Source organism: Pelecanus crispus, chromosome Z (assembly GCF_030463565.1).
Source record: "Pelecanus crispus isolate bPelCri1 chromosome Z, bPelCri1.pri, whole genome shotgun sequence".
NCBI lineage: Eukaryota > Metazoa > Chordata > Aves > Pelecaniformes > Pelecanidae > Pelecanus > Pelecanus crispus.
The window spans coordinates 9,798,819-9,817,910 of record NC_134676.1 but is presented as its reverse complement, the minus strand read 5'-3'; the positions used below and the strand labels follow the sequence as shown (position 1 = coordinate 9,817,910).

General features: G+C 43.8%; 1 protein-coding gene across 48 annotated transcripts in view; it reads right to left on the bottom strand.

Annotated features, from left to right (window-relative positions):
* CELF4 (CUGBP Elav-like family member 4) overlaps positions 1-19,092 on the bottom strand; it is a 700,143-nt gene that overhangs the window by 80,340 nt on the left and 600,711 nt on the right. For 27 of the 48 annotated variants that reach the window (XM_075726706.1, XM_075726716.1, XM_075726743.1 and 24 more), the window contains one exon: positions 3,802-3,930. In XM_075726706.1, coding sequence (XP_075582821.1) covers positions 3,802-3,930 — 129 coding nt within the window. The remainder of the gene's footprint in view (positions 1-3,801; positions 3,931-19,092) is intronic. The other 21 variants (XM_075726713.1, XM_075726739.1, XM_075726712.1 and 18 more) reach the window with 1 other exon arrangement.

Sequence of the window (19,092 nt, the reverse complement as noted above, 5' to 3'; positions counted from 1 at the left end):
TTCCCTGAAGGAGTGCAGATCACTGCACAGGGGATGCCAGTCCTGACAATGGGACAGATCTCTTTTGTTCCCTTTGCAGAATCTTTAGAATATCCACACACCCTTATAGATCCACGCAGTGAAGGGTGAAAACTGGAGCATTAGAACACCCCACTTGTAAACTAGAAGAATGAGTCCCAAAGGTCCCCAAAATCATCACTGCAGGCTGATAGAAGTGAAATTGAAGAAAGCAGCATAGCCCCTTCTAAAAATAATACACACATTTGAAATTAGCTTACAGTTAGGAGTCCTTCACTTTACATTACCCCCTCAGCACTGTGCTCAGACTGTATTTCAGGAAAACCACAACAATTGTTGCTAATAGTTGGATCTAATTTGTAAGGAGCTGAGAGGAGACAATCATGAGAAAATGAGATGATAAACTTCAGCTGGAAACAATAGGGATCAATTATGACATAATCGCAGCCCAGCGTTCCCGGGCTCCTGAGATACTGCGCCTTCCTCTTCATTAATCAGAGATAATCCAGAATTAGGGTGTTTAATTATTTGCAGAGATTCTTTTGTACTTTGTGTCTCTAAAAAGAAGATGCTGATTAGCAAATATACAAAAGCTTTCCAGCTCCAGTCACCCATTGCATTTAGAGAAGGATTTTTGGCTGCAGTGTTGCTGTCACATTGAAGGCTTCGCTTTTTTCGGGTGAAATTTACCCCTGTGCTGAGGAACCTGACGGATCAGTGGATAAGGTGGGAATGGAAGGAGCAGCAGGCATTTATCTTGTTTAATGCCCAGGATGCTAATGGGATCCCTCCTGCTGCTTCCAGTAGGTTTTGAAGTAGCGGGGCAAGTGAAAACGCAGCTTTCACTGGTGTACAGTGGCAAGGCAACAGCAGAGATCTCAATATTTTGGCCCTTTTGTTTGTGTGTTCTGTGGGTTGGCTTCTGTACACAACATCAACTGTGCACATAATCTTCTTCCATCCCATTTTCACCAGAACAGGCTCCAGGGCCTCATGAGCTGAGGACATGAGTTGTGCTACCCTCTTCAGAATGATCATGTCCCTTTGACAGGAGCAGATCTGGAGTTTGAAGGGATTTTGAGACACAGAGATATATAACCTGTGCTGAACAGGGAGATACATGTGTTCAAATGTTTTTTCTTTCCTTACTTCCAGACTACAGAGCTGAAAGGGCTGCTCTGTCTTGTCAGCTTGGAGGAGACTGCGGAGTCAGGGCCTAAGGTTATAATTGCAGAGGGTGTTAAGACTCCTCTTGTGGAACTTCTGGTGCTATGGGAAATCTTTACTTCCTGAGTTACTGAAGTAGACAACAGCTGAATGGAGGAAAAAAAGAGGAGAAAAAAAAAAAAAAGAGGCTGTCCAGAGACCAGCAATGCAGACCCTGTGGATTCTGCTGGCTGGCTGAACTGGATCCCCTTTGGTTTTCTCACCTGAGGACTCCAGCTGAGGAGTCCTGCACTCCTGGCTGCACATTGGTGAGCTGCACCCGGAGGGGTGCAGGAAGACTCCTTCCTCTTCCACCTCTCCCAGGAGAGACAGGCACTGCATTCCCCTTCAGGCAGAGGAATGCCTCAGTCCTAGCTCTTCTGCTACCTGCTTGCATGCTCCAGCCACAGTGACTACTCTTGAGTGACTCATGCAGAAGGTATTTCTGCAGCCCCAGGAAGGGCATGCCTCATGGCTCAGGGCATCACCCATGGCTTCAGGCAAGGTTGAAGCAGCTTCTGGCTGTGACTGGACTGTGGTGGCATTAAAGTGGGAAGCTGGGGCCAACCTTCTGAGAGCATTGCTTGCATGGAAGTACCTGGAGGACTTAGAGGACCACCACAGGGATGCCTGGTGGGGCTTCAGGTAATGGGTTGGATAGAATTGAAGTCTATGGGATCTGATTGCTACCTGCCTCTTAGATAATCTGCTTAAATCTCAGTTTAGGTGGAATTTAAGCCTTATGGGTTTTTACCCAAAACAAGTAGCTCAGAAGCAATGTGTGTCACATATTGGTTTCTAGCAGATGGAAAACATTACAGACTGGGAATAACTTTGTGGGAGTTGTGGCTTGCCTGACTGTCTCCTAAGATAAGGGCACTAGCCTTAAGTTTTCTTTTGGATTGACTGCTCTGTGTGCATGTATGTAACCGTGTGTGTGTAAATTAGGAGCTTCACATTCTCAGAAATAGCACCAGCAAATGGAAGCTCGTAATATTAACACTGTCAAGGCTCAGTATTGATCCTGAACAGCTCAGTGAAATACAAGCCTGAGACTGCAGCCTGCTAGCACTAATAATTAAACTGGTTAGCAATATGGAGCTGCCACTCAGATTCAGACTTATAATGAAATTGTTTAAGAAAAAAAAAAACAGATAAGGCAAGTATGAATACGAGTCTGTGGGTTGGATCTCCTTTGGAACCTGTTTCTTACAGATCTCAGACATTATTGCCTTTATTGTTACTCTAACTCCTTTGTCATTAGATTTTTGTTCTGTGCTATTCCAGGTGGAGGCAGACAGACATATTTTTCTTGTTTTTCCCCAGTTGAACTAATTTGTTCAGTGAATGGAGTGCTTAACTGCCCACCATTATGATGGTTGGAGCTCTTCTAGGCCAGCCTAGACTACAGCTTTCCAGTGGGGCAGCCCCTGTCTTTGGGTGTCATGAAACTAAAGTAGCCATACAATTGAAGAAATGTGTCCACAGTTTATTTTCAGCCATTCATATCAGGAAGGCTGAGCTTTGCTGACTTATACCAAACAGCTGCCCTATAATGCTGGTGTGAAGTCTTTTTTGGCTGCCAGTGATTTTATGGAATAGCAATATCTTTCTCCAGTGTATCACTGTGATTTGGATTTTTTGCCTCTCTGTTGCAAAAATATGCTGGTTGATGTTGTCACATGTCAAAATATCCAGTGAGATATGAACTGCGTCAGCAGGACTGGTCTCTTCCCTAGTGCTGTACATTCCAGCACAGTTTATGATATATTATACACAGATCAATATTTAATGGACACATTATATTGTCAAGAGAAGAAGGCTTCCTGTTCAAATTGAAGTTACTTTATGTAGAGAGTGATGGGAAAAAAAATGGCCCTCACATTCAAGAGAGAAGCTTCATTCTTACACCTGGGCTGTAGAAAAGGATCCTTCATTCTATCTAGGTAACAAATGACGCCAAAAAGTGTCAGAAGGAGGTAAGGCACCTAGCTTTGCAAAGAAACATTTGCATGTTTCAAACAGTAAATATCTACTGAGTGTAATATTTAAATCAGCACCTGTACCCTTGCAATTATGATCAGTGGCCGGTGTGTATCTATGCAAAGACCATATGAAGAAGGGGGAAGACCTGGGGCTGGTGGATGAGAAAAAGCAGAGACAGTGGTGGAGCTGGTAAGTCAAGGTGTAAAGCAACAATCTTGGCTTTGTTTAAAGAAAGAATTGACCTGTTCAATGGGGTGGGGAGAGCACATCTTGAGTGATCATAAAGGCCCTGTGTTCAGAGGGGATGCTCTGCCCTGTGAGCAAACAGGAATAGGTATCCATTTGCACACGACCAGACATAGCTTGTTGCAAGGCATGTATTTTTAAGTGCAATCATCATTCTCCTCTCATGCACAAGAAGGCAGTGATCAGCAAAGAAATGGCCTTCCTTGGCAAATGTGACCCCTCCTAATATAAGATGCTGTCCTGGAGGCTATCTAGTGACTTTGTCACACCAGAAAATGACACATACACTGAGACCAGGTCTAGCTTGACACTAAAGCCAGAGTGTACCGCAAGCCATAACCTTACCTTTGCTGTTGCCATCAGGTCCCCGAAGGATTGTGCATTCCTCAATGTTGCCAAATGCCTCGAATAGCCTGCGCACGTCATCTTCTGACTGCTGCTTATTGAGCATGCCCACAAAGAGTTTTCTGTCTTCTGGAACAAAATAAAGAGATGCTTACCATATTTCAGGAGGGATGTGAAAGTCAAGAAGACTCAGTATCACATGCAAAATAAATGGTGATTTCATTGAGGTGACATATTTCAGAAGCTGCTAGTCATTTCAGGTGGCTGCCTCAAAAAACCTTAATAGCATCTGACTTTCAATGAATACTTGAAAATAATTTGACAATTTAAAAAAAAAACAAAAAGCCCAAACCAAAAGGTTTTGATTATGTATAAAATCTTTAACTGCTTCTCAAAATCTAGCCACTGAAGTCTTCCAGATCAGCTTTTCTGATCAATTTTTGTAGTCGGATTGCAGTAACTGAAATGACAGCATTGGTCAGACTGTGATCCAAGAGGAATGTGGATAAATATAGCATGTAGAAATAAAGTCCAAATTAAAAATAACATGTTATTGCATTACTAAACAAGTTGCAGGGAAAAAATGTTTAACATAAACTGTTTTAAACCAGGATATAACAGAAGCCACAGCCTGTAAATGGAGATTTGTCATTCATACCCCCTCACAGACACATACCTACAAGTCTGGATGAGTTTTGTTAATATATTTTTAAAGTTCATTTGAAATAAGCCCAAAGTTTTTGAAACATATATTGTTTCTTGAAACATAAATTAACTTACATGTTTACTAATATCTGACATAGCTCAAGTAGGTAGTATTTCAAGTCAAAGTAGGATGTGGTCGGCTAGTAGTTAATTGTGTTTTGAATGAGGAAGGCTATTTATACTTGGATTTGTACCAAATAAGGAGATCTTCAGTGCAGAATGAAACACATTCAGAAAATGTTGGTGAAAACAACCAAACTAATGATTGCTGAGTTGGTAGGAACACCTCAGAGGGCACCAAGTGATGCCTCTAGATTAGGTTTATGTTCAGAGACTAGTACCATTACACCAAGGAGAAAAAAATGAAATTTACATAGTTTACATTGTGTATGTAAACAGGCCATTTGCACATGATTCATAAATGTCTTATTTATCATTCATTAAACACTATGTAAATGTGTGAACCAAGAGTTTTTTTCAGAGCAGTTTACAGAGCAGATGTAACCAATTTGAATAAATATATGTAAATAAATAGTTTGATTTTAACAATTTATTTATTTATTTTTAATGTACATATTAACCTAAAGCTGAACAAAACATTGCTTTGCAAACCCCCCCTTCTGGCTGAATAATTGGGTGATTTATGTCACTTTTGTTCACCAAGAAATCATTGGTGTAGGCAATCTGTTCTGCTTCAACCTGTGTTTGATCAAAATTCCCCTCTCCAAGATGCACCTGCAAATTAGAAAATTACTTTATAGCCTTGGATGAGGATAATTTTTCACACAGTGGATATCAAGTGAGGATATTAGGAGCTTTCAGTCCTGCAGTGGGGTTATCCACATGAATGAAAAGTGTACTGCCCACAGAAAACAAGGAGTTATGTTGCCTTCAGTTAGGCTGCTGAAATGGTAGGAGAAATATGTTTAGGAGGGTACATGTGCATTTCTGGTAGTGGAGAAAAAATGGACATAGCCTTCCAATAGATATGTTAGATGCAAGAAATACTTTACTTATGTTGGAACTAATTAAACAAAGGGACTTTTCCAAGTCTTTTCTGGCAACACAGATTTCAGGCTTTAATGACACACAAAGCCCTAACTAACACCGTAGGTTGTCCCCACTTCCAGAGAAGATGCTTTGGACGTCTGAAAGATTTGTTTTCTTGATGGCCAAACTGACCTGCAAATGAGACTCTCAGAGGTGAGGTACACACCTTAGAGAGGCAGCTACTGAAGCTGAGGGTGCACTCTGTGGGGCAGCTTTCAGTTTAGGTCTAGCCAAACCCTTGGAGAAAGAGTCCAGTCCAGACTCCAATGGTTGTCTAGCTATTGGAGTAAAACCCACCCAGTGAACGAGACCAGCTGTCGTGGAAGATGGAAGATATTTTAGGAAGGGGAGAGAGCAGTGGGAACAAACTGGGAATACCTTTTCTTAGGCTTTGCCTAGAAAGTTTGTGTCTAGTAAATACTTCCAGCACAGAGGAAGCATCTGTTATATTCTACTTTATACAGTTTCCCCTGTTTGAAATAAGCTGCATCAGCAAAAGCACTCCTATAGCTGTGTAACTGTATTTTCACCAGGCTTTTTGCTAATATAAATGTATCATTAAAAAAAAAAAAACCTCACATACCTCCTCTGTCAGCAAAACTCTCTAGTGTGGAACTGGCCTGAAACTGCCTTGTCTGCTTTAGTTTATGCAAAGCCAAAAACAAGTGTTTTAGGAACCACTTAATTTTATATTTTATTTTATTTTATTTTAGCCGCCTTTTCTGTGTCTCTGCAGGACATTAGGAATGGTGATGCCTGTCCCCAGAGCTGGCTGGCTGATGATGTAGTGCTTTGGTGAGCTGCCCACAAGGTGGCCATGAGGCCACCAGGAACAGGCCCTGCTAAGGGTGAAGACCTCCTTCCCCAGGGGCTGCTGGTCCAGCTGCTCCAGGGGAGGTGGTGTGAAGGGGTCCACCATGGCCAGCCAGTGCTCTGTGCTGTCTGGACATCACCTCCAGCCCTGTCTCCAAATCAGTGCCCTGTCTACCTCCTGAAAGACTGTGACTTGGGTTGTCAGGGGAATTATTTGTCACATCTGCCATCTCAGAAATCTACACAATCACACACCTGACTGATAAAAAATGAGTCAGTTTAGCAAGCTTTTTCTCTGAGAGGTTCTTCTAACAAAGTGCTGCATTTACCTTTCCTGTCCCAGCCTTGCCAGGGACCTCAGCAGTGTGTTTTTACAATGTCCCTTGGACATCTTAGGTGTGAAGAGAGAGGGAAGGGTCCAGCAGCTGGGACCGTTCTGCATGTCCCAGGTCTTGGCTAATGAGTTTATCCTCTAATGGGCTTGTATGAGCTTCTTACACCCTGAGTGCACCCATACTGCTCTTCCAGGTCCCAGACAAAAAGCTGACATGCCATGCACTGGGGCAACTACTTCTGCTTTGTAAATATGTCTGAACAAGGCCATGAGACTACCAGAATAAAATAAAGAGAAGATGCATTGGTGTCAGTGGGATGTGTCTGAGCATGTGTGCACACCACAGGTGTTCCCCACCAGACATTTCCAGTGTCCTCAAATGACAGTGGAGGGCAGTACCTTGCTGTACCATTGCTCAGGCCACTCTACATCCTACAGAAACCAGAGGTTTATGCTGCATGCAAACCTGGAGCAGTCCCCAGGTCAAGCTGTCCCTGAGATCTGTCTCTCTGTAGGGTCCATCTCTACCACCCATGGTCCACCCATACTGCCCCGTTGAGTCCCATGCTTCCTCCTCTTTTAGTGAGACACTATTCCAAATCTGTGTGTCTCAGGACACACATCTGAATTTCAGAGCAGTGGGCAGACTCAGCCCCCTGTCACCTCCATTGCCAAGCTCAATGCCCCATTTCAGATTGTGAGACTGAGAGGTAAAATCCTTCATACCAGGCCCCCTAAGACCTGGGTTGCAGGGCAAAGGAAACACACAGTCAAGGAGAACAGAAATACCACTGTCCACTGGGGCAGAAGAGAAGGACAAAAAAGGCGGGGCACAATCCCATGACCTGGGATACCTGCAACACGAGCTGTGGGCATGACTGAGTACCCCATCCTAAGCTGGCCCATGACCATGGGAGAGGGAGTGGTACCTCACAGTACCATCCCGTCTTACACAGCAAAGGTGTGCAGCCATGAGGAGCAGCCTCTATTTCCTCTCTATGAGGGAAATCAAGACAGTGAGCTTGCTTAGTATGTCTAAAGACAGGTGTGATCAAAACCTATTCTTGCAGCTTCCTCAAGGCCACAGGCCACACATGGCCATGCACCAAATATTGATGCACTTCTGAGCACCTCCCCTTTGCTTTTGTCAGGAAGGGCCTGTCCAAATTTCTGTCTATTACACACATCAAAGTGACAGTTTCAGTCTCTATCTCATGCCCAAATATTACATGTCAGTGAAGAAATCTCACTAGCCTCGCTGTAGAAGCAGTCCTTAACATCAGCAGTCTGAGCAATGACACTGCCCTGCAGCATGGGGGCTGAATGTGGTGTCCATGTAAGCCTCTTCTCCACATTTTTTTGTTTTTCCTCAACGTTCACCCCATTATCAGTCTTTCCCCACAACCTGAGTCCATCATGTCTGCTTGGCCCATGGAAATAACCATGGATGGACATTTCTCTGTGCTGTGGTGTCCAGAAGAGCTGAGGAGGTTTCTGCTGGTGCATCACGAAGCCCTCACCATGAGTGACCTGAGGCTCTCCCATAATATTGAAAATTAAGTTCAGCTGAAGTCTACCCCATTTTGCCATCAACAAACAACAGGAACCAGCACTCTCCGTTCCTCCCAGGAAGATGGGTAGGGAGAGAAAGGCCACAGCAATGGCAAAACAGGGTCCCCAGAGATGTTCCCCTGGTGACATATCCAATATCTCCATGAAACCAGGCTCCCCTCTTCTTGACCACTCTGCCAGCTGTGGAAGCTTGTGCCCATCAGGAAAAGCTGGCTGCAAGGCACACTGCTGAAGAAATGTAACTTGTCAGATAACTATACAGCGTCTATAAATCTCCCCATCTGTGTTTATATGAAGCCGCGGCACCTTCCCCAGTGCAAATAGGGGTTAAATTATTCCCTGTTCTATTTGTATTTAAATGTTATGTTTCTTTGATAAGCGTAAGGCAGAGGTGTCAGACAGGCCTGGGCAAAGGAAGAGGCATGCGTGAAAGGTGAAATAATAGAGCGTTGCAAACCAAGTGCTGAGAGAAGATGGGAAGGGGGGACATGGGAGCAAGGGGGAGAAGGGGGAGGACGGGCACTAATTAAAGAGACAGAAGGGACAATGAGATGCAGGATGTTTGACCCTCTGTGGAGCAAGAGGACAAGAACAAGAATCACAGCAATTGTGGAGGGACTAGGGGAAAATTAGGGTCACTCGCAGAGAGACATGACACACGTTTGTGCTTATGCAGATAGCTCTTGCTAATGTACATTTGTGCGTGGGGGTACATTTAGATTAGAGTATATAAATACACTTGTGTTCTCATATTCCTCATGCAAAACAAAGAGGTTGAATCGTTGTATCAGGAAAGCATAAGCCAGCTTTACCATCTAGAACGTTACATCCAAGGCATTCGAAATAAAGAGGGACAGATCTATCACCTTCGTGGCCCAGGCTAATCAGGAGGGCAAACCAGAACATCACTACTAGCCACAAAACCTCTTAATCGAAAACCTATGAGACTCCCTATTTCATGCTGAGTTCATTGCCAGGGCACCAAAAACGGAGAGTGTGTGTGCTTCTGTGTGCGAGAACAAAACTGGTGTTTGCATATTTCTGTATGTGAACAAGCATCTTCTGTATGCACATTGTATTCACTAGAGCAGCTCTCTGATGTTACTCAATGCCTTTGGCTTTCTAAGCATCAGGACCAGGTTGCTGTATGGCTTTGTTTCAGAAACCAGATGCTAATTAATTCCATTATTTATATAGCTAATAATTATTTGTCCCTGCTGCTATTCCCCTCCTCCCCAAACATTACTTGCACACACAGTGAGGGACCAGCTGCAGTGCCTTCGTCCAGGCACTGGGAAGACCTTTAAGCTTGTTTCCTTGGCACCATGACAGAACAAACGAGCAGCCTAGAGAAGTTTTCTGTGTAGGTGTGGGTAAGAAGAAAATGCCAGTGCGTAGGACCAAGTGACACATCTGCCAGAGAGGATGCAAGAAGCAGAACAGGTCTTCCTTGCTGCTCTCCTCAGCAGAGAGGGGAGAGGAAGCAGCACTGAGGATGTCCATCATAGAATCATACAGAATCATAGAATGGTTTGTGTTGGAAGGGACCTTTAAAGGTCATCCAGTTCACCCCCCACCGCCAGCAGTGAACAAGGACATCTTCAGCTACATCAGGTTGCTCAGAGCCTCGTTCAATCTGACCTTGAATGTTTCCAGGGATGGGGCATCCACTACCTCTCTGGACAACCTGTGCCAGTGCTTCACCACCTTCATTGTAAAAAATTTCTTCCTTATATCTAGTCTGAATCTACCCTCTTTTATTTTAAAACCATTACCCCTTGTCTTATCATTACAGGCCCTATTAAAAAGTTTGTCCCCATCTTTCTTATAAGCCCCCTTTAAGCACCGAAAGGCCATAGTAAGGTCTCTCTAGAGCCTTCTTCAGGCTGAACAACCCCAACTCTCTCAGCCTGTCCTCATAGGAGTGGTGTTCCATCCCTCTGTTCATGTTTGTGGCCCTCCTGTGGACCTGCTCCAACAGGTCCATGTCCTTCTTGTGCTGAGGGCCCCAGAGCTGGACGCAGGGCTCCAGGTGAGGTCTCACCAGAGCAGAGCAGAGGGGCAGAATCACCTCCCTCGACCTGCTGGCCACGCTTCTTTTGATGCAGCCCAGCATACAGTTGGCTTTCTGGGCTGTGAATGCACATTGTTGGCTCATGTCCAGCTTTTCATCCACCAGTACCCCCAAGTCTGTGCAGTGGGACTTGGAATCTGCCAAAGTCACAGTGGTGAAAAAGAGCTATAAACCTGGGGTTTTTTTGGACAATCATGGACAACGTATCCTCCTCAGGCCAAAGAGAAGGGAGGAGCTATAGAGCAGAAGGGTGAGCTGCAGGTGTCCCAAACATTACGAAATTTTGGATTGAGCTCTTAACTCAAATCTGAAAGCTCAAACCAGCTCCCCTATTGAGCCGTAGTGCCCCAACACTCCCCTCAATCCATGCTAATCAGGCGGATCAATAGGCTAAAAGCAGGGCATTTCCTGGGGCCTGGGCTGCACACTCCTATTGCCATTTTCACAGCAGTCCTACAGCTCCGTGATGATGATTGCAGCCCTTTCCACAGGGGAAACAATTACAAATTCTGTTGTAGCTAATTGTAAATTAGCTAATTATCTTCTCCGTGGTACCTTGCTGGAAAATACATGAACCTTGTAAAATGGAGGTGTTTCAAAAATTAGGACGGGGAAAAGAAAGCAACAACAACAACAACCAAAAACCCAACCCACTCTGGAAAAAAAGGAAACCTACTGCTACAACTCCAAACAATAGCAACTGAACCCTCCTTCCACCTGCACAGGCTCCTAATTCCCCCCTTTTCATTCCCCTCAACATATCACACAACACCCACAAGGGGCTAATTCTGCTGCAGGCTTTAAAATGTTTGCTGAGTTCACCTGTTCCTTGCAGCTGGGTGTTGTGGGGCATCCCTAATCACATCTTAGCAGGAGTGATTTCTTTGTGCTGATCTCTTTCCCTCCTCCCTCCCCGGTTTGGTTTTACTTAACAGATTCTTTATATCCCATACGTTAGCAGATATGATTACACAGCTGCTGGTCTCCAACTGCTGGAGACAGAGGCTTTGAGACACCCGGGCTAGAGTGTATAACAGCTAATCTGAACAGCTGTGTGATGGGGACAAGCACAAATGAATATAAGCCCAGGTGTGGGACCATAATTCTCCTGCACAAAGAAGGAAGCTTCATCCCACAGGTATGTTTCTTGCCACTGTTGCATCTGAAAAACTTAGTTTGAAGGATTTCTCTTATTTGATTGCTTGGCTGCACTCTAGGCCTTGACTTGGACATGGATACAGTACACAGAGTGAAAGAACAGCTGTAGACAATGGGTCTGTCTGATTCTGTGCTGCCTCTGGCAATGGCTGATTGCGGATGTCTAGGAGAGAGTATAAGAACAAGGCTAAGCAATTTTGTTTACCCCCCAAAATATTCTCCTAGACTCCAGTGCTCTGCAGTTTAGGGACATCTGGAGTCTGAAGCATTTTTTCATATGTAGTAGTTTTTGAAGTGTCTTTCTTCAATGTAATTGTTCAGTGGGTTTTTGAACCCATGTAAACTGTGAGCATCCACCACATCCTGCAGCAAGACAATCTGCAGCTTGATCACGCATTGTGCTAGGAACCACTTCCTTTTGCTTATTTTAAACAAGCCACAAACTGTTTGCAACTGATAGGTCCTACATTTTGTTTTGGACAAGAGTGGAAATCACTCCTGATCCAGTTATGGAACAGTGAACCCATGAGGATATGCAAGAGCTTGGCCAAAGCTTCTGTCTGTACATTTCAGACTGGTATTCGAGAATCCTGGGTCCCATCTCAGGCTGTGCTCTGGATATTATGGAAGGCAAAATCACTTTTCCCTTAGTGTGATTTGTTGTTCCTGGTACCAGAGAGATGGATGACCATGTAGTTACTGTTACTAAATACCTACAATACATCTCTGCCAAGGAGCAGCCTCAGTGGAAATGTGGGCTACATAAATTACTCAGTGCAAAAGGCAGCCTCAGTTTCCCCATCTGCAAAAAGAATAATTGGTGCTTGCACCAGGCAAATTTGGGCATTACTGAGGTTCTTTGGTGTTTGCCACAAGCCAGGAATACAAGGACCTCTGTGAGTAATAATGAAAGGCACCTGGCAGGCTGGTGGTTAGATCTATGGCTGAATCCTCTGATAGTTTCTATCAGATTTAAGTAGCTGGAGCTTCCCCACCTCCTTGTTCCTGTGAGAGAAGTCCACGATAAGGGTAAGTCAAGGCAGGGTTTAGTTCTGAATGGAAAGCCCTGCTTTTACAAATTACAATGACTGTGGATCTTGGAGTCATCTTCAAGGGAGAGTCTTTCATGTTCTACAGTGGTGTGGTCCCTAAAGACATTGCCACAGTGATCTAGGTGTAACCAAGAGAACACATATGTTGGCTGCTGTTGGCCCTATGAGCAACTGGAAAGAAATTTAACATGTTGCCAACTGGTGAACCCAAAGTCTAAGATTATGTTTTTAACTTAAATGTGTCTGGGCCTATTCTCTACTTTCACGGTCCTCATCCATACTACAGTCCTATCTTTCTGATAAGAGAGACCTGTGTGGCAGGGAACCAGAATAGATCCTCGGTCTGCAGCAGCTGCTAAACCATGTCCAGAAATTGTTTGGGAGAGCAAGCATATGAACAGGATGGTTAAAGCATAGACCTAGGACAAAAAATGGATGGAGATGGAGAAGAAAGTTCAGACCAGGATGATAAATGCTCTCTGGGCTTGGCTGACCTGTGCTCTTGTGGCAAGACCTGCTGTCTACCTGCACTGAAGTGAAATCCAACCTTAAACCTACAGCCTCATCTGGAAGGTTCAGATGAAGGCACACTCAGACTTCCTCTGTGCAGATACAATGTAGATTATGGACAAAACTTGGGCAACAGGCCAAGCAAACCCTGCCATGAAGGTGTAGCCTAAATGATTCTTTTAACAACAGAATCTTCTTGTACAGCTGAGAATATTATAAACCCAAGACAAATATCAGTAGTTCTGACTTGCTGAACAGTGTCATCACAACTGTCCATTGCCAAGAGATGCTATTCCCTGTGCAGATCTTAAATGACAGGTTTCATGGTGTTTGATATTGAGCTGTGAAAACAACTCACAATGACCCAGTTTATTAGTAGCCCTTGCTTAGGAAAGCTGGTGGTGAGAGCAGTCTAAAACCTGGTGTCATGAAAAGCACAAAGACTCTGCCTGATTTGTGCCTGGCAGATCATAATTCTTCCAAGTTTATTCATTATATGAAACTCCCAACTGGAATATTTCTGTGAGATGAGGCAATGCTTTTTAGGAAAAGACTCAGGAGTCAAAAACTCATCTTTCTAAATTCAATGTATAGCCCAAACACCTGCTTTCTCTTCACAATCCCTCCACAATAGGAAATACATCCGAATTCAAATCAGCCTTCCAATCATGAAAAAGAATATATCATGTCTCTTTCCTTAGATATTAGCAGCCTGTGATTACAGTTCCCATTTCCCAGGAACACCCCTGGAAATGTTCATGGGACAAAAGCACCTAGGACCTCCAGCATCAAGGTCTAGAGGTGTGCAGCTGTGCTGTAACTAAACTTTGCAGGATTTTCCATGACTGTTTGGGCTTCTTCCTCCTGCAAATCTACAGATGTTTCCCTAGCACAGCTTGATGGATTTCCCGCAGAAGAAGGAGGTGAAGGAGAAGACTGTCTTGTACTATCAAATGACACCTCAAACGAAACTGATTTACATCACGCTTTTACAATCATCTTTCAGAGACAGCTCGTAGTTGAATACAATTCCTACAGCCTTTTGTTCTGGGGAATTTAACACATCTTAATTCCTATGTGTAACATACCCTTTTCACTCTGTGGCCACACAAGGCTGAGGCTGAGCCTGAAGGGCTGTTTGGTTTTCACGCTCATGCAGAGCAAAGCTTAGAAGCTTCCTGACAAACTCTGCAGGGTCAGTGGTGTCAAGGCTGGTATGTCAGGAAAATAAGTTTCAGTTCCTAAACTCATCTCACTGGTGACCTGTTGGGGCTTTCAAACCCTTTCCAGAAGCCTAGAAGGCCAGGACATTAATCTGTGGTAGCACTCCAGCCTTGAGCACTGACGACTGTTGGAACAGCAAAGACATGAGCAAGAAAGGGGGTGGGAAGGACATATTTTCTCTTGCAGGAGCTGTGACGACATTTCAGATCAAATTAAACTTCAGTTTTTAAAGACTTCAGTGGAAGTAATTGAAACACTTCCTCACAATTGCCTGAACGTAAGTGTTATCTCTCTTTTCCTCTGTATATCATCCCTTTTTCCCCAAGCCTGAGACAGCCCTGCACAGCCACAGCCTCCTTAATATTAAAGACGGTGATTAAATGGGATTCGCCAAAAGACAAAGGGCTGAAAACCTGCCAATTGTTAATCCCTCTTTTGCTGTGCTTAAAAATTCCATTTCCTTCATTTGAAGAAGGGAGGGGGGGTACAAAAGAGAATTATATGCCTATGTCTAATTTAAATTCTGGCGTCGCGGGTCCTGTTCCCTTCTCCCTCTCTTGACGTCTGAATATATTCCTTTATTACCATTATTACAGCTTTCTGATTGCATTAAAATTCATCCACATGCTTCTCTCCACATTCCACTTTTCTTTTGCCAGTTTTTTTGCTAATTCCCTTTTTCTCTCGCCTCTTCCCTCCCCACTTTCAAATTATACAGAATGTCATTGAAGATCTCCACAAAATGCCTCTACTACTTTCTCTCTTGCTTTTATAAACTTGCTGGCTTTCTTCCTCTCCATCCCCTCATCTACAAACAAAGAAAATGAAGGAGACGCAAAAGAATACAATAATAATAAAGGAATCTAAGCAGCATGTCTCATAGGTCTCAATAACACCTTTCCTACATCATACAGCTCTGGGCCTAATGCTCAGTTCAGTTATGAAGCTGTATTTCACACAGAAGTTTTGTGTATTATTTGTTTGATGCTTGTACCTGGAATCTGCAGCTAAAATCAAAAGTGGAGTGTGCTAGGCTGTGTATGTAAGCATGGAAAGAGACAGTCCTGCCTGTAACTATAAGCAGAAAAATAAGGAGGTTGGAAATAGAAATATAATTTCACCCTGCTTTACAGAGCAAGAGCCAAAGTCCTGTAAGGATTTGCCTATGGATGTAAGCAGTGGAACTGGGCATGCAGTACATGTGCCCAGTTACAGGTGATGAGTTCAAGATCTGAACTTAAATGGGATCCACCCATTTAATCCTTCAGACATCCCACTGACTGCAAGGAGACCTTAACAGTGACATTTTTTTCCCCCCAAAGCAGATCATTTAAAAAGATGGTGTATCTTCGCTTAGACCAGTCCTACTTTATCTAGGTGGAAGTCCCAGTCTGGGGATTTTATAGATAAAAATGAAGGTGAGAATTGGACTCCTCTCCTGTATGGAATTCCATCTGCATTGTAGGCATTTCAACTATAAGGTAGGGGCATGATATAGTGCCACTGTGATGAGGCTGGGGTGACTGATCTCCCTAACCTGTCCTTGTGACTCTCCTAGCCCAGCTGGGAGGAAGAAGCTGCTGTTGTGAAACTTGTCATTCATTGTCTCCAGTTCTTCCCAGGGTGCCTACGTATGTTTTTTTGTTGGTTGTTTATTATTATTATTATTATTATTATTATTATTATTATTATTATTATTAATTGCTGTCACCCTCAATTAGACTGATACAATGAAATGACTGAAACTGGGTTAAAACCAGAATTTTCTTTCTATGGGAAATACTGATGTCTCAAAAATGTGCCTCCTCTTTGAATTGGAGAGGCCAAAGTTCTTGTGAAATGGAAATTCTTCTGTTGTGAAATGTTATGGGGTATTGTCTCAGAGGAATAAGAAAATGTTTGTCTTAATAACCTCAAAACACAAAATATATAAAGCAGAATAGCTGTGTTTTTCAGCCAGACAAAAGAGTATGTTTTCACACACTATATGAATAAATGAGAGACGTTTCTGCCATGGGATGCTGCTGAACACAAAAGTCATAAATTAGCTCCAAGGAGAATGAGGCAGATTAGTGGTGGTTGTTTCCACTCACTGATATTAAACATGATGATACAGATGCAAAATCTATCTTAGTCACTAAACCTCTGTCTGCTGGAAGCCAGAGGATATTAAGGGAAGGGAAAGTCTTTGTAAAAGCCCTGTTCTTACTCTTTCTAATGGGCACTGCTGGAGCAGAGAATGCTGGACTAGACAAACCTTTGGTCTAACCCAAAACAGAAGCTCTTATGTTCTTAGTGGTTTAATACAATACAGACTTGAAACAAAATTAATCAAAAAGATCATGTTAAAATGACAGGTTTGTACCTCCTGGAATGAGAACTCGATGCATTAATTTTAAAAAAAAGTCCCCTGGCAAAAATCTCATTGAAATGGACCTGTTCCAGGGGAATGCTTTGCTTTTTACAAAACTACATGTTCGGCTAGATAACCGTTCCTTTGAAATGCTTTGGCCAGCTCAGCAAATGACCCAGGAAATGAACGGGTCTGCTTCAGGGTGCTGCCTGGCAGGATCTGGCTTGACTTATCCACATACTCATTTAGACCATTACTCTAAGGTGAGTATGTGAAGGAACATTATATTCCACTGATGTCACACCAGTGCTTGAAATAAACATTGGGGATTCAGGGTTAGAGCTGAAGCTTATTGAAGTTAATGAAAAAAAGTGCCGAGGAGCTTTGCAGGCTTTGGATCAGACCCTTGATTTGCTGAACTGTTGCTCAGTATGTCCGTCCTGCTGCTGGGTGTTTCAGATTCTCCCTAATGCAGAATGGTGTATTACACCTGTGCCAGAGGAGGTCTGGTGAGGATGGAGCAGAAGGACAGCAGAGCCTGAATGCTGTCAATCACACCTTTTCTATGCTAGGGTTTGGAGGTCTGTATATATTTCCCTGATTTGGCCTCTTTTCTTAGCCTTCTTTCACCACTCTTGCAATAAGGAAAAGAAAACCAAACCCCTGTTTGTTTTCACTCATCCTTCCTCTGAGTGAAAGACTTCCCTGGAAGTCTGACACCAGGTTTTAAAACAGAAGTACAAAGCAGTGAGGGAATGCAGGAAAACTGTGACCAGACAGTGTGGCCTGAAATGCCAGGCAGCAATGGCAGTGCCTGATGCAGGGGTTGCAATAAAATTCATAACCAACACACTCACAGAGGAACCTTTCTTTAGTGAAAGCGATATTCAGCACACACTTGGCTGGAAGCAAGGCCTGCTGGACCCAGCAAGAAATTATCCATAGATGTGGGATGCCCCATGTCCTGGTCTGCAGCCCCCCAGGCACTTTGTCTCCCTGGATTTGGGCTGGTTTCAAAGTCAGAGGAGACGCGTCCCACTCAGTGCATTGAGCAGAGTTCTCTCCTCTCACTGGGGAAAGTGAGATGCTTTTGATGTCACTTAGCATCCCCCTGCAAATGTTTTATTGAAGATTATTTCTTCCACCCACCCTCCCACCCCCCCAACTCTCAACTCCAACTGGCTTTAAATGCCACTGTCATTTCCATCTGCTGACAGAGCTCTTTAACTGCCGCGCCAAATGGCATTCGCTAAAACCAACTAATAGAGGGAAATGAGGTTAACCTTTAAGAAAGGTGAAAGTGAGCTGGATGCTATGCCAGCAGTAAAGAATAGTTCATAAACAGCCTCCTGCTGCAGAGGCAGTTTACTGCAGACACTGGCATTGCTGGTGGCTCCGTTTGCAGGTGTGTTTCAGGGGTAAGCTTGTCCAGGAGAAGGCACAGGACCTCCTCGCTCACACAGTTTTGTCAGCCCTTGTCTGCAGGCCTGTGGGGACAGTCCCATGACTCTGGCTGCTGTTTTCTGAACTCATTGCAAAACTGCATTGGCTGTAGTGGACGTGTACAGCATAGCAGTAGCTTGCACCAGCAGAGCTTTTCTCCACCGTTTTCTTCCCTAGCATGCAGGGAGATGGGGGTACTCAGGGCCAAATCCTGTCTTGCCTGTCTCCTTGCTGAGTTCCTTCTTTCCACTGGTCTTTTTAAATCTTTCACAGCTCAGCCCAATGTTACCTATTAACTCTTACTAACTGACTTAGGGCTCTGCTTCTGTAAAAGTATTGCTGGGTGGTCCTGCACTCTCTGAAGGACCACTATTGTCCTTTTGTTTTTCTTTGGGCTTAATGAACTTGTCTCCTTGCTCATCCAAGAGTTAGAAAAAATCTTGGCTTTAAACCACAACTTGATCCTACATGTGCCATTCCCAAGCTCATTCCTGAGAGCCTGTGCTATGCAACTCATGAAGGAGAGTGAACAGGAAGAGCTGGGGACCAGAGACTGTGCACTTCCATACAGCTGCAAGAGCATCTTTTAGTCTACAAAGAAAATTAACAGCAAGTGAGCCTTACAGGAGGGAACTCAATACCTTACGAACTTGGGTACCTGAAGAGGGAGAGGCAGCACAATACCATGGTGGGAACAAGACAAATATTTGTTAAGTAATTTTCTGTTGTCAGCGCTCTGCTTCATCTAATTTTAATTAGACTGGAGAGCCTGAATGATGCGTATACTGCCAACTATGTTAACAACAACTGGCAGTATAGGACTGAGTCCGTATGAAGTGGTATGTTGGTCTTCTGTTTTCAGTCAATTTTCTCCACTCACTTTATATAGACATATCTCTGTTTTTACACAGATGGACTGAGATTGGTCCTTTGTCTTACCCCTGCACAATGCTGACCATACCATTGCCTTTCTTTTGCCATGGTATATTATCAATGCCCAAAG